This window comes from Orycteropus afer, unplaced genomic scaffold (assembly GCF_000298275.1).
Source record: "Orycteropus afer afer isolate SDZICR_OR568_19922 unplaced genomic scaffold, OryAfe1.0 scaffold00331, whole genome shotgun sequence".
NCBI lineage: Eukaryota > Metazoa > Chordata > Mammalia > Tubulidentata > Orycteropodidae > Orycteropus > Orycteropus afer.
In genome coordinates, this window is record NW_006921918.1 from 582,681 (window position 1) to 598,811 (window position 16,131).

At 36.0% G+C, this 16,131-nt stretch overlaps 1 protein-coding gene across 1 annotated transcript in view; it reads left to right on the plus strand.

Moving 5' to 3' along the window:
* DACH1 (dachshund family transcription factor 1) overlaps positions 1-16,131 on the plus strand; it is a 565,727-nt gene that overhangs the window by 217,769 nt on the left and 331,827 nt on the right. Inside the window, 1 exon segment of the mRNA XM_042782473.1 lies at positions 7,818-7,933. Within this exon segment, the coding sequence (XP_042638407.1) occupies positions 7,818-7,933 (116 nt within the window).

The window sequence follows — 16,131 nt, forward strand, 5'->3', positions numbered from 1 at the left end:
TGATGAAGTTAAGCAAGGAACATGATCTGTCCACAATGAATTCTTTGAAAATTACAGTCAGAATTATTGAAGTGTTAAACTATTTTTAACAAATTCATTTAAAAATTTTATATTTCAAGTGTAATATATGCTTATGACAGAAACATAACTATTCAGATATTAAAAAAGTGTAATTCTTCATCTGGAGATAATGACTCTTAATATTTTCAGAGGTTTCCTTTCGTTCTTTTTTCTACGTATCTTTGTTGCTTACTTCACTTAATTTCTCTTTTTTGTGCTGTGAATGTCCACTTCTGCAGTTTTGTACCTTGCTTTTCACTTTTACTTCAGAATATAAGCACTTCCCCATGCTACCAGAAATACCTCATAAACATCACATTTCATGATTAAATAATGTTCAAGTAGGTATTTAAATTATTAACAAATCGTATCTTAAGAATGAGAAATAAGTTTATTTGTTCTATATATGTATGTATGTATGTACATAAAGGAGCTCTGATGGTATAGTGCCTAAGGCATGTGTGTGTTTGTAGGTGTATATCTTTATGTTTGAAGTTCTCATATCTTGGCTTCCAACTTCCAGGAAGCAATTTACTAGAAAAATATGCAAATTATAAAAATAAATTTGGATAGTGTTTGACTTTGCCGGGTAACTAGTTAGGAGAGGGCAAGTGAATGTTTGTAGATAAATTGGACAAGCTACTTATACCCCTAAATGGTTGTTTTGTGTTCCCTACCTAATGTCAGTGCTCACTTGATACCAGGTATTTTTCTGCTGCAGTCTTACTTTCCACGCTACTTATTTTTTTCTTCCTTTTCAAGGTAGGCAATGGATTTTTATTCTTACAATTGTACTATTTAGCCCAGAGTTAGTGCTTTTCTCTTGGATGAATGAGTGAATGAATGAATGATTGAATACAATTCTTCTTCATTGCTCTACTCAGGCAAGATTTAGAGCCAAAATTCCTACCAGGCAGATATTTTCACATTTCCAAATTTACAGCCATCATAGTCTCATTCTGAATTTAACTTATTTCTCTGACCCAATTCTGGATAAAGACAATTAAACTTAATTTCTCAAGAAGTACTGAAATGATGGATTATAAGGAAATGATGTCTATGTAGATGATTGGGGACTGAAAAATCTGTAAATTACCTTCCTTCTAACATTTCAACATTTGATTCATTTAACTTCTTATTAATTCATATCACTTGTGTTTTCCTTTTTTAAGTTGGATTTTGACTTTGCCCTGATTAACACAATAAATAGAGTTGGTAAGATTTTACAGTTGTGAGAGAGACAGAAATTAGCATGAGACTTATTTTGTGATGTTAATTTAAGAGAGAAGACCACCCAGTGATAAGTATGGAAAATAATTTTATTTCCAGCTGTAGGAAATGGTGTGCCTGGGTGAGTTCTTAAGTGTTTGGGTATTAAGTGTGGATTGCTCTCCTCTTTTAAGGAACATGGCTAATGTGTAAACCTGGCAAATACAATTACCAAAGTCATAAATTGTGATTTATTTCATGCTAGTAAGGGCAATAATATATTTAAGTGAGGTATTAGATTTTGATTAGAATTAGGAAGATTCAGTTTGCTCTGATTCTTTGGGGGTAGAGCTGGGTCAATGTTGTAGATAAGGGTGCTTGATGATGGCTTGATGATGTTTTTGTTATGTGCCGTCCAGTCGGACCCAACTCATAGCGACCCCTTCTTGGGTTTCCGAGGCAGTATCACTATGGGAGTAGATTGCCCAACCTTCCTTATAGAGATCATTATAAAAGAAAATACTTTTGCTAATTGTTTCATTTCCTTTTAAAGATTTTTTTTCTTTAAACTATAAGAATATTTAATTTCTGAGAAGGTATTCAAGTCTACTTTTATAATTCTGATTTAATCAGATGTTCAGAAAAGTTAGATTACTTGACCAAGTTAAATTATAATTTTTATAAGAGTATTTCATTTCCAAGAAGATGTTGTTGTTGTTGTTTGCCATCGAGTCGGCCCCGACTGATAGCGACCCCTCCTTGGGTTTCCGAGGCAGTATCACTACGGAAGTAGGAATGCCCAACCTTCCTTCCGAGGAGTGGCTGGTGGGTTTGAACCGCCAGCCTTCTGGTTAGCAGTCAAGTGCCTTAGCCACTATGCTACCAGAGCTCCTTTCCAAGAAGATAGGCAAGTCTAATTTTAAAGTTCTAATTTAATCAGATGTTCAGAAAAGGTAGTTTATTTGACACCTTCCAAAAAACCAAACCAAATCACTTACCAAGAAATCTCTTCCAATTTATACTAACTCCATGTGTGCACTCCTTAGGGTTTTAAATGTGCGACCTTTCATAGCAGATTACCAGGTCTGTCTTCCAAGGAGCTTCTGCATGGGTTTTAACTGCCAACCTTTGTCAGGCACTTAACAGATTGAGTCACTTGCAGCCTCTTATGATCCACCTCTGGTGGTGTAGTGCCTAAGGCATTTGACTGCTAACCAGCAGGCTGGTGTTTCAAACTTACCAGCCACTCCTCAGAAGGAAGGTTGGGCAATCTATTTCTATAGTGATACTGCCTTGGAAACCCAAGGAGGGATCACTATGAGTTGCCATGAACTCTACAACAGTGAGTTTGGTTTTGGTTCTAGTGCCTAAGGCATATGACTGCTAACTAAGAAGGTTTGGTGGTTCAAACCCACCAACCCCTCCACGGAAAGACTATAGGCAACTTCGTAAAGAATTACCACCTTGGAAACCCAATGGTGGCCACAATGAATCAGAATCTATTCAATGGCAGTAGACAACAAAATCTGTGCTGGTGATCACAATACTACACATGCTCTCTTGGAAGTTCCTGAAATCTCTGTTGAAAGAAATTTAAAAATTCAAGTATTTCACAATTAAATTATCTTCCCCAGAGTCTTCAAAGCCTCTAGTTAGCGGTCAAGATGGCAGTAAGAGTAAAATACAGTACTCGCCAATATGGGGACCTAGCCGATGGGATAGAGGAATAGTTTTGTTAACAAATAAACCTTTTAACTTTCCCTTAGCCAAGAAATTCTGAATAACTCCAAGGAGAGGTTCCCAGTACACCTATTTCTCACTTATTGACTATCTTGTTATTCAATATTTTGCATTTACAAACAGAGTAAAAATATACTGTCTGACTATTTTCTACATCAGTGACATATCTCTGGCAATAGCAAGGTGTGAGTTAAAAGTAACACTGATTGTGATGGTTAAAGTTATATACCAATTTTGCTGGGGTATGATTTGCAGGGGTTTGGTAGTTACAAAATGATGTAATTTGGCAGTTATGTTAAGATAAAAGTTTGTAATTATGTAATTATGTAGCCATGCTGCATTTTATGAATTGATATGATCATCCTCCATTTTCTCATAATGTCAATTTTTGGATAACAACTTGGTCTTTGGAAACTAACCATGCCAATAAGTGAGGAGTGGGTGGGTAGTCTTATTCTTAGGCAAAAGGTTAAGAGACTTACTTGCCTTTCCAAATTTTTTATCTCAACCCCCCTCCTTTCTTTGCATAGATATCTCCAAACTGTGCTCTTATCTAATTGTAAAGTCATCACCAGTAGGGTTTAGTTGCTATAGAATGTTACCAGTACCAAGAGTATCTGCATTTTAATGGAAGCCTTTAAAAGACCTTAAAGCTTCAGAAGTGAAATCAATAAATCTCTATTGGTGGAATTTGAGATAATATGATAGATGGGCAGGAGACGTTTGAAGTAAGAGTAGGAGCCCACTGTTGTCATTGCTGTTATGTGCAGTGGAGTCCGTACTCATAGTGACCCCTCCTTGGGTTTCCAAGGCAGTATTGCTACGGAAGTAGAAGTAGATTGCCCCACCTTCCTTCTGAGGAGCAGCTGGTGGATTTGAACCACCAGCCTTCTGGTTAGCAGTCAAGTGCCTTAGGCACTATGCTACCAGAACTCCCAGGAGCCCACTGGGCCTATTCAAATCACATGTGGAAGTAAAGTGCTCCTTCTTAGTATTCTAGCTCCTATATCCTTAGTGAGCTTCATGAGGATAGCTCCTGTAGCCTCAGTAATAAACTAAAACAGTTAAATTTTCTTGAAAAGCAAAAAAAATTTAGGTGCTAACTTTCAAATCCTAACCTCTTTTTCATTGCCTGTTTTCTCTGTGGTATTTTGCTTGAGAACTCCCAACACCTCCATTCTCTTTCTCTGGGTTATAAATGTTATTTAGCCTTACCATTCACTTAGAGTTCCAAACTTTTTTTGTGCTTTACTTTTAATTTCATGAGAGGTTTGAGACTAATGGAATGCATGTGGAAGTTTCTTGATTCAGTGGGGGAAATGAAAAAAACATTGTTTAAAATTTAATTAAATATATACAGTGAGACAAACACTAAGCTAAGTTTTAAGGACACAGAGATATACTTGATTTATTTTGTGCCGCACAGTCTTGAGAGTGATACAAGTAAGCAGAGTATTAAAATCTAGTGCAGCAGAGCTATAATAGAGTTGCTCGTCATGGAATATCATAGTGCACAGAAGAATACTAATCAGAGAAATGTTACTAACAAAAACATGAGTAAAATTTAGCTAGGTCACATGGAGATGAGGATGAGTGGTATAGAAAAAGGGTTTGATGGCAAAGGAGGCACTATCTATATAAAACGAAAAAAAAAAAACCAAAACTCATTCCTGTCGTTGATTTCACTCATAGCAATCCCTCCTTGGATTGCTGAGGCGGTATCTCTACGGAAGTAAATTGTCCAATCTTCTTTCTGAGAAGTGGGTGGTGGGTTTGAACCACCAGCCTTCTGGTTAGCAGTCAAGTGCCTTAGACACTACTCCAATATAAGTAACATAATAGGAGACCAAGGCACAGGCCATTTATTAGGGCCAAATGTAAGTTATGAAAGTAAGAATAAAATGATGAGAATAGTATTGGAGGGCCCCTGGTAACTTTAAACAAATGGAAAACATGATCACATTTGCATTTTAGAAAAGTTCTTCTGGAATCAGTGTGGAGATTTATGTAGGTTCTAGACTTGAGTGAGACATGGAGTGTGGAGAGTCATCTAGACTCTGGAGTGGAACACAGCTGGAGGTAGGACATAGAAGGGTTTTGAAAGATGTTTCAGTAAAACAAGTTAAGAAATGAGGGCTTGATCCAGAAGTATGGAGTGGGGAGAATGAATTTGAGATATATTCTCATACGAATGGCATCTGTATGAATATGCAAGAGAAGGAAAAGACACAACTGAGTCTTGGATTGTTGGCACAGTCAGTTAGGTAACATTTCCCTAAACCATGGAGGAGGAACAAGTTTTAAGCAGGGAGATGTGGAGTTCAAATTTGCACAGACTAAATCTTAGATTATTGTAGACCACCCAAGAGATTTCTTCTTGTTAGGTGTCACTGAGTCGGTTTCAACACATAGGGACCCTATGTACAATAGAACGAAACACTGCCTTGTCCTGCACCATCCTCACAATCCTTGATATGTTTGAGCCCATTGTGGTGGCTACCCTGTTTCTAGTAGACATGAATATAGTAGATTTATATCTTTCTGAATCTCCAGAAAAAGATCTGGGTTTTAGAAGTATATTTAGTTGTCAGTTCTTAGCATCTAAGTGATAATAATAGAAGAGATCCCCCAGGGAGAATTGAGACTACTAGAGGACTATTGATAGACCCTAGGCAAATAACAAGAGTAAAAAAAGCCAATAGAAGATGAATGTAATGTGGAAGAGTATTTACATTTTAATGGAAGAAGCAGCCAGAAAGATATTCCAGAACAATAAGGAGAAGAAATTAGTGTCCTTATTGGTTATCAAAAAAAAAAAAAAAAAAAAAAAAACAGACAATAAAAAACCCCAATCACCTTGTTCTAGGTATAGACCCCTCCAGGATTTGGCTCTAGGCAATGACTCCAGTGGTATCAATCTCTGCTCCCCTTCTTACTGGTTTCAGCTCATTGGATTACTCCATGTACATCCATATATTTGTATGCTACCAAGCCTTTCTCACATTCTCACTAGTGTGTACTTTTCTCCCATTCTCTTCTTCAAGCCTAACTCATTGTAATGGATTGAATTGAATCTCCCCCGAAAGTTGTGTCAACTTGGCTCTGCCATGATTCTCAGTGGTTTAGAAGTTATATGATGGTGTAATGTTGCAGATATATAGTGATACTCCATGATGCAACCTGATGTGATAAACTGATCAGGTGATGTAAAGGGAGCTTCCATGGGGTGCAGCCTGCAACATCTTTTATCTTAGAAGAGATAAAAAGAGAGAGAAGGGAGCAGAGAGGGTGTCCTACTAGCACCAAGAAAGAAGAGCCAGGAGTGGAGCTTGTCCTTTGGACCCAGGGTCCCTGCTCCAGGATCCTTGTAAGAACAAGGACACACACAGAGGAAGTCTTCCCCTTGAGGTGGCATTCTGAACTAAGATGTCTAGCCTCCTAAACTGTAAGAGAAAAAGAAAATCTGTTCCTTAAAACCATCCACGTGTGGTATTTCTGTTGTAGCAGCACTAGAGAGCTAAGATACTCATCATCCTGAATTTTCTTCTAATGATTCTTGTTATCATTAGTTGCTGACCAGACAGTTGTGGACTCATGATGACCCCACGTATGTACAAGTAGAACTGCTCAGTAAGCTTTTAAAGGCTGTGACCTTTTGGAAGCAGATCATTAGACTTTACTCTCAAGGTGCCTGTGGGTGAATTTGAACCACTAATCTTTCAGCACTTAAACATTTAGTATATATAAGCCAGATGCTTGATGGAACAGCATCTCAGAAAAGTACATTCATGATACAGAAGCAGAAAATGAAAACCTAATGCTAAGAAAGTTAATTTCAAAACTTGATCACATGATATTCTTGATGTCCTTCATACGTAAGGATAGTGAATACTTGTCTCCCCTTCACTTTCTGCTTTTATAATTTAAACAAATGAATCTTGTATAATAGGCATGTAAAGGACAAATACTGCTAAAACACAAGGTAATTTTTATTTATCCTAAAGGCAGATTTAAGATTCTATATTGCCAGTTTTTCAAAGATATCCTACAAATAATCCTAAACCTTTCTAATTTATTTTAGTATATTAAATGTAAGGCAACCTAGTGAGACTATTCACTTAAAGAGAATAAGGGTTAAATGATAACTTGACTTATCTTTTAAATGACAAAAAATAAAGAAATTGCAAGACCTTTTCACACATTAGATATGTATTGTCATTTATCATCTAGATATCAGGCTAGCAGTGCGAAGTAATAAAACATATCATCGAAAAATGTGCTATAGGTCTGAATCACTCTTTCATTCCACCTCCCAGCTAACTGTAGTATTAAATCAAACAAGCAGAACATTTCCTTAGGCAGCCATTGCCTTTTAATTTCCTGAAGAACCTTAAAATATCATTCATTACAAGTACTACACATATTTGGTTTTTAAAAGTCTCATAAATCAATAGCAGGCTGACTGTAATAATTATTACAAGTTAGTGCATAATTTTCGTGCTGAAGGCTGCATGCAGAACTTTAGCATATGCAAACGAGGCAATTCAAACTGTGTATAGATATTAATATGAAGAAGCAGGTAACGAGGTGCAGGCTATGAATTATGCATCAGGAGTGGCTGATCTTCAATGAGGAAAATGAATTCAGCATGTAATCTAATTAGTGATGGAAGTCTATTACATCTAACGGCAAAAGCAACCGTCCTTGAAACAAATTTATTTACAGTCCATGTTACCACTTGAAACAACTTTGAAATGATGTGTAAGACAACAGCTTAATTGTAAAAATTTTTTGTTTGTTTGTTTCAGTTCTAGACCTGGAAGGCCTCCTAAGAGGACTCAAAGTGTCACCTCCCCTGAGAACTCTCATATCATGCCACATTCTGTCCCTGGCCTCATGTCTCCTGGAATAATCCCTCCAACAGGTAAGAGTGTAACTTATTTAAAATGAAAATATTAAAAATCTGGCAATGTCATAGTTTTTATATGCACCAGTGCTACATGCATCAATTATATTTTCTGCATACTAAGATAATGTTATGGATGATAATTTATTTCAAAACTACCTTGTGGTCACCCTCATCCTTTTATTTAAAATAAAATAAAAGAAGTTTAATTGAACACGGAGCTAGGAGTTATTTCAATTAAGCTCAACGATATTGAATAGCAAAGTATTATCCTTGTTTTGCTTTTAATCAACGGTGCTCAGAGAAAGTAAGTGACTTTCTCAAGGTCAAACAGCTGGTAACTGTCAGTGGTTATTCAAACCTAAGCCTTTCAGTTCTAAATGTATCTCTCATTTATTAAACAAAACAAAACATTTACCATCCAGCCAATTCTGACTCATGGTGACCCAAAGTGTGTCAGAGTAGAACTGTGCTCTAGAGGTTTTTCAAAGCCTGGGATCTTTAGGAAATAGATCACCAGTCATTTCTTCCCATGCACCACTGGGTGGACTAGAACTGCCACATTTTTAGTTAGGAGCTGAGCATTTAACCATTTACACCATCAAGGAGCTCTTGTCATTGGATAATATGTCAGAAGTAGAGGGGAATATATCCAAACAAAAAATAGTAACTGTGTCATATTGGAGACCTATGCTTGGAAATGTCCCCTAATTTTTCCTCAGATCATAATGTAAATAAATTTCCATTTGAAATGTTTATGAAAGGTTTTTAATAGTGCTTAAGGCATCGGACTGCTAACCAAAAGGCTGGCGGTGCAAACCTACCAACTACTCCATGGAAAGAAGACTGGGCAATCTACTTCCGTAAAGGTTTACCACCTCGGAAACCCGAAGGGGGTTGCTATGAGTTGGAATTGACTCGATGACAGTGAGCTTGGATTTTTTTTTCCCCTGCCATCTGAATTTGCTTATTAATTATTTTACTTTTACTTATTTATGCGCACATTTGCCCAGATTTGTGTTGGAACTGAGCCAGATTCCCTGCACAAATTAAAATAATCGTTAAATATCCCCATTATATCTATATCTATCATATATATAATCTTTGTATTAATGTTTGCTGAGGAGATAGATGTGTAAATGCATAATTGTCATGTAATATAACAGATAAAGATAATAATCTAGCAATATGAGAAGAGAGTCTTTTTTTTCCTTCTGAAATTAAATATCAGTGTTGTCTTTTTCTTTTATAATATTTCTCTTTCTCTATGCTCTAATGTAATTATGGATAAAATGACTCCACATTCCATATTTAGTTAAGTACTCCTTGAAGGCAAAGACTGTTTCTAACTCATCTTTATTTTCTCGGCAGCATCTAAATAGTTTCTACATCCTTGTGGACATTGATCAAACATAAATTGAATTGACTTTGAAGCCATTGGCTTACTTTGTATATTTAATTAATTTTTTCGGTGAAACACCACAGGTTTTTAATAGTCAATAATTTAAATTTCATGCAGACTTGTATTTTATTCCAATTTTGCTGATGTAAATAGAGATACAGCAAAATGAAATCAATAACTGAGAAACATCTAATTGTAGCATCAGTATCATTATTTCCATATTTTACTTATTCATGTTTTTCAAATCAATTAATCCTTTTGCCAGAAATTATAATCCCAGATTTGGGGATTGGAAAAGAAATCAGTAATATTTTCAAAACCTTTACTGTTTATATGTAGCTAAGTACACTACATAGGCTATATGGAAATATATCTGACTTTTTCCATATGTTTTATGGTTAAAAGACTTGAGTGTGCTAGAAATATGACCTAAAAGTCTTTGACTTATTTCACCTTTTCTCAAGAAATGTTTTAGAGATTTTAAAAGATGATCATTTTAACAATCATTATTCTGTATTTGGTGAGTTTGTGGTGACTCCCATGTATTATTAATCACAGTAATCTTGTGGGGTAAAAATATTCTATATTGCATTAATAGTAAAATAGGAAAAATCTGTTTCCAAATTATCTGCCAAAATTTAATCTTTTATGATAAAGACTATAAATTCCTTACTGTTAATCAGTATTTTAAAAAGATTTTGTAATAATTTTTGAAAACAAGCAAAACAAGCCAGTTCAAAACAAGCAATATATAAACTTCAAAAACAAATAGCAAAAAACAAAAAAAAATCCAATTTTCAAATATTTTTCAAGATCTAAGTTGTGGTCTACTTATGAATGTTGTTTATACTTTTGTATTCAGAGTAGTACTGTTTGAAGATCAGAAAGAGATGCAAATTTGCCTTCTAATTAGTGTAACTTGGTCCTGTGAAAAAGAAAATTTACTAATTCAAAAAGTTTATAAAATCCAACAGTTTGTTTCTAAACATCCCCTCATCCTTTCTTCCTAACAACTAAATATTGAAATTAAGTACATTCTTTCCTGGATGTCTCTGTCTTCTGAAGGAAAATAATACTATTTTTACATTTTAAAAAATGTATTCTACCAGCCCTAATAATATTATGTATGTAGGTGTCTATAAAAAAAAAAAGACACTGTTCATGGTGTTTTAATTTGTTTGTTTTTTTGTTGTTGTTTGAGAGTGCTTGTGTGTAACCTTAGAAAGGCGCAGATGGTGATAATTCCCAAAATTTATGGTTGTCACCAGATGCCATGGCAACCAGAAGTTGAAGTTAATGAAAGAAAGAAGGTTCTTTGTAGAGTCTCATAACCCAATACCTCCCGCAGTGCTCAGTACATTTATTTGGACTGAGCACTTGTCATAAATCATTTTTAATAATAAATATCAGTTTGGAATAAATTCATCCTAGCAACAGTGTTCTAGTAACATTCATACTTTTTATAGAATCATGTCTATTTTACAATTAGGGAAAGAGTTATTTAGGAATTCAAAATACTCCTCTTATGCCAGGAGTATAATTTGAATAGAGTATTTGGCCAACTACCTGATTTTATTTTTAAAGAAGAATGCGGGCTGTTTCCAAAATACAAACTTTATATATGTGTTATAGAAGTAATTCTGTGAGTCTTAAGTATTTGTATTTAACATTAAAAGACAGGCTGTTCAATACATATATATATATGTACACATATATATGTGTATGTATATATATATATATATTTTTTTTCCCTAATACACTCAAATTCAATAAATGAATGATTTATACTTTTGCTTCTTGGACATGTCTTTTCTCTCACTCTGACCTGATAGACCCATAGCCAATATACATTCAGGGAAAGAAAGCCATTGTATAAATAGGCATGCATTTGTAGATACTTACAACTTGTGCTTTTATAATTTTGGGAAATATACTAGAGGACAGCAGTATTAATCTAGAGTTAATCCCATGGAAGCATGCTTATTTTAAGAAAAGATTAAAGGGAAATGCTCTCATGTGGATTTATAATTCAAAACACATTTTCATAGTGTGTGTTTATTTTGCTGTTAAATATTACTAATCAACAACAACATCTGAACTAACTCTTTTTGTAATAGCAGCCCTTATAATACTTAAAATGTGTTAAATATTTCAACTTCACAGGAGGGAATTCATGTGTTGGAACTGTTTGCTCTATGTTGAGAATATTATTATAATAAATACATCATATTCCATGGGGAAAGTCATAAGTAAGTAAAACAAAAATGCACAAGTAAAGCAGACATAAATGGATTGTTTGTCTTCACTAATAAATTAAACATAACAATCTACTAAATGCCTTACTCAAGGAGTAAAAATAGTATACTAAATTCACTGCCCTTGAGTCTGATCTGACTCCTATTGACCCCTCCTTGAGTTTCTGAGACGGTATCACTACAGAAGTAGATTGCTCAATCTTCCTTCCAAGGAGTGGCTGGTGGGTTTGAACCACCACCCTTCTGGTTAGCAGTCAAGTGCCTTAGACACTACACCACACCTTTTACGTTTGTACAATATATACATGTATGCATTTTCATACATTTATAGATAGAAAATATGTATGAGGCTTCATTACTCTGTGTGTCTAGGTAGTACATTTTACCTAGACGTATTTAACACATGGTCTCATTTGTATTTTTCTTGAAGAGAAAAATGAAATAATATATCTTCTTTTTCCCATTTTGGAAACCTAGCATAAACACTAAAGAGCCCTGGTTGTCCAATGATTAAGCACTAGGCTGCTTATGAAAGGGTTAGAAAGACCTGGCAATCTGCTTTTATAAAGATTGACTCACTTACTCACTCACTGCCATCGAGGCAGATCTGACTAATAGTGACCCCTCCTTGGGTTTCCATCACTATGGAAGTAGATCACTCAATCTTCTTTCCAAGGAGTGGCTGGTGGGTTTGAACTGCTAGCCTTCTGGTTATCAGTCAAATGCCCTAGGCACTATGCTACCAGAGCTCCCTAAACTCACTGCTGTTTAGTTGATTTTGACTCATAGCAACCCCTCCTTGGATTTCTGAGGTAGTGTCTCTGTGGAAGTAGATTGCCCAACCTTCTTTCTGAGGAATGGTTGGTGGGTTTGAACCACCAGCCTTCTGGTTAGCAGTCAAATGCCTTAGGCACAGCCTAGGAAACCCTATGGGGCAGTTCTACTCTGTCCTACAGGGTTGCTGTGTGTTGGAATTAACTCAGTGGTATACTATAATACTAGCATTCATTTCGTAATTTATTTACATAGTTTTAAAACTTGTTTTGTACAGTATTAGTTTTCTGTAAATGCTGTAGTAAATTCCAACAAATTTGGTGTCTTAAAACAACAGAAATGTATTATCTCACAGTTGTGGAGGGCAAAATTAGAATCCCTGGGCTGAAATCAAGGTGTTGGCAGGATCGTGGTCCCTTCAGAGACTTCTAGGGTGATTTTGTTTTTTGCTTCTTCTAGTTTCTGACGGCTGCCAACATTTCTTCTCTTGTGACAGCATCACTTGAATCTGCTTCCATTTTCCTGTACTTTCTTCTCTTCAAAGGAGTTTTGGTGGTGTCATGATTAAAGTATTTGACTGCCAACCAAAAGGTCAGCCATTCGAACCTCCCAGCTGCTTCAGGCTAGAAAGACGAGGCAGTCTGCTTCCCTAAAGATTTACAGCCTTGGAAACTCTATGGGGAAGTTCTCCTCGGTCCTATAGGGTCACTATGAGTCACAATAGATTCAACAGAAGTGGGTTTGGTTTGGTTTCTTCTCTTCCACGAGCTTTGGTGATGCAGTGGTTGAAGCATTCAGCTGCTAAACAAAAGGTTGGGGGTTCAAACTCACTAGCTACTGCATGGTAGAAAGATAAAGTAGCTTGCTTCCATAAAGATTTACAGCCTTGGAAACCCTATGGCCAGTTTTTCTCTGTTCTATACAGTCACTAAGAGTCAGAATACTCAATAGCAGTGGGTTTGGCTTTTGGTTTCTTCTTTTCAGTTTGTGTGCATGCCTGTGAGTGTGTGTATGCATATGTGAAACCTTCATTTGCTTCTTTCTTATAAGGATATTTATGGTTGTATTTAGGACCTACCAGTACAATTTACTTATTTCAAGATCCTTAATTTAATTGCATCCGAAGGGACTCTTTTTCCTTATAGAGTTGAATTCTTAGGTTCTGTGTATTAGAAACCAGGTATATCTTTCACTCACTCACTCACTCACTCACTCACTGCCATTGAGTTGGTTCCGACTCATAGCAACCCCTCCTTGGGTTTCCGAGGTGGTATCACTATAGAAGTAGATTGCCCATTCTTCCTTCTGAGGAGTGGCTGGTGGGTTTGAACCGCCAGCCTTCTGGTTAGCAATCAAATCCCTTAGGCACTATGTCACTGGAGCTTGTAGGTTATTATTTACTGGATGTATATGGTAAACTAATAATAGGTTATTATTAGTGTGCCATAAACACCCAACAAGTCACTAGGCAAGGCATTGTGAATGAATGGTGTGGAGGAAATGCACACAGACAGCTTCTGGGAGATTTTTGTCAGTTTGTTCATTGCTCCATCCCAATGCCAAGAATATTGCCTGGCATGTAACAGATATTCCATATAAATATTCATTAAATAAATATCGCTAATATATGGTTAGTAACGGATTTCTGAGAGAAATGATTCAACCTTAGAGTTACAAATGGAAACACTGGTATTATAATACAGCTTCTAAAATTCTATCTAAGCACTGTTAGACTCTAGATTAAAGATTCAGATTGTAGAGCTTAAAGGGGGTATACTAAATAAATGGAAGATGTTGTTTATAGGTTATGATGACTAAATATAAGTATTTGGAACAAGTGATGAAATTTCTATCTCTAAGTTGATGCTATGGAGAAGCAATATTTGCAAGAATAAAATGGCAACATAGAACATATTACTCAAAACTCACTGCCATAGAGTTGGTTCCGACTCATAGTGACCCCCTTTGGGTTTGTGAGGTGGTAAATATTTATGGAAGTAGATTGCCCAGTCTTCCTTCCAAGTAGTAGCTGGTGGATTTAAACCACCAGCATTCTGGTTAGCAGTCAAATGCTTTAGGCACTATGCCACCAGAGCTCCTTATTAGTCCTTAAAATCTCTGCTGTGTGTGTTTGTGTGTGTGTGTACACAATGCACATGCATAGAGGTTTTCAAATAATTTGTTATGTTATGTTCATATAGCAATAAAAGTACTTTATGTGCCAAAAATTTTAAAATGTTATAAATATTGTTGTTGTTGTTATATGCCATCGAGTCGGACCCAACTCATAGCGACCCCTCCTTGGGTTTCCGAGGCAGTATCGCTACGGAAGTAGATTGCCCCATCTTTCTTCCGAGGAGTGGCAGGTGGGTTTGAACCGCCAGCCTTCTGGTTAGCAGTCAAGTGCCTTAGACACTGTGCTACCAGAGCATATTTAAATACTCGAATTTAAAAATATTATATAGTCCTTAAAGTCTAGAATTCCTATGGTACCCACAGTATCTAGATATAGAAGTTACGTAACACATGTGTGAATAAATATAATTCATAAATTAAAAAAACAACAACAAAAAAATTCACTGCTGTTGAGTCAATTCAACTCATAGCGACCTCTTCTTGGCTTTTCAAGGAGGTATATCTCTATGGAAGTAGGTTGCTCAATCTTCCTTCCAAGGAGTGGCTGGTGGGTTTGAACTTCAAGCCTTCTGGCTAGCAGTCAAATGCCTTAGGCACTATGACACCAGAGCTCCCATTCATAATTTATTCGTAACTTAGCTAAACGTAAATACAGTTTCTGGTAAGAGAAATAAAAATTTATCTACTTTTTAATATATAATATACATATGTATTTATGAGCTCTGGTTGGGTAGCGGCTAAGGCATTTGACTGCTAACCAGAAGTCTGGTGTTTCAAACCCACCAGCCACTCATTGGAAGGAAGGTTGGGTAATCTACGTCTGTAGTGATATTGCCTTGGAAAGCCAAGGAGGGGTCACTATGAGTTGGCTCCGACTCCACGGCAGTGAGTTCGGTTTTGGTTTCGTTTATACGTGTATATTTATATGTAATTTATATATTAATTGAGTACTTCAGACAAGTCTGTTCTGGGTCTGTCACTAGCACAGAAATTAATAAAGATCATTTTTTCTAAGCTCTCAGAAGATCTGTTATTTTTGTATTTAATTAAATAAGCACATGTTAGATTTCTGGACAGGCCTCTCATTTGCTTAATTTAGAAGAAATTTATAGTCCTTGCTGCCCTAATTTATTTTTCTGTTCTAAGTTTCCATTGAAGGGGCTCTGGTGTTATAGTGGTTAAGGCATTTGGCTACCAGCCAAATGGTCAGTTGTTGGAACCCAACAGAAGCTCCATGGAAGAAATATGGGGCAGTCTACTTCTGTAAAGATTTACAGCCTTGGAAACCTAATAGTGGTCTCTGTGAGTCCAAATCAAATCGATGGCAATGAGTTTGGTTTTTGTTTTGGTTTAAGTTTCTATTGAGTTCTGTTATCTCATATGCCTAGAGTAGATTGTGTGAAGAGTTACAATCTACTAATACTTCTCCCTCAGTATATTTGCAGTAATGAAATTGATAATATTCTTAACTGACTAATTGAAATGCATTAATTACTACTTTTTTTTCTTTTTAGCAGTATAGTGTCTTCTTTTTTTTTTTTTTGGTGGGGGGATTTGGGTGAAGATTTACAGAGCAAATTCACTTTCCATACAGCAGTTCACATATACTTTGTCTCATGTCATTGACCACAGTTTACCACAATGCAACA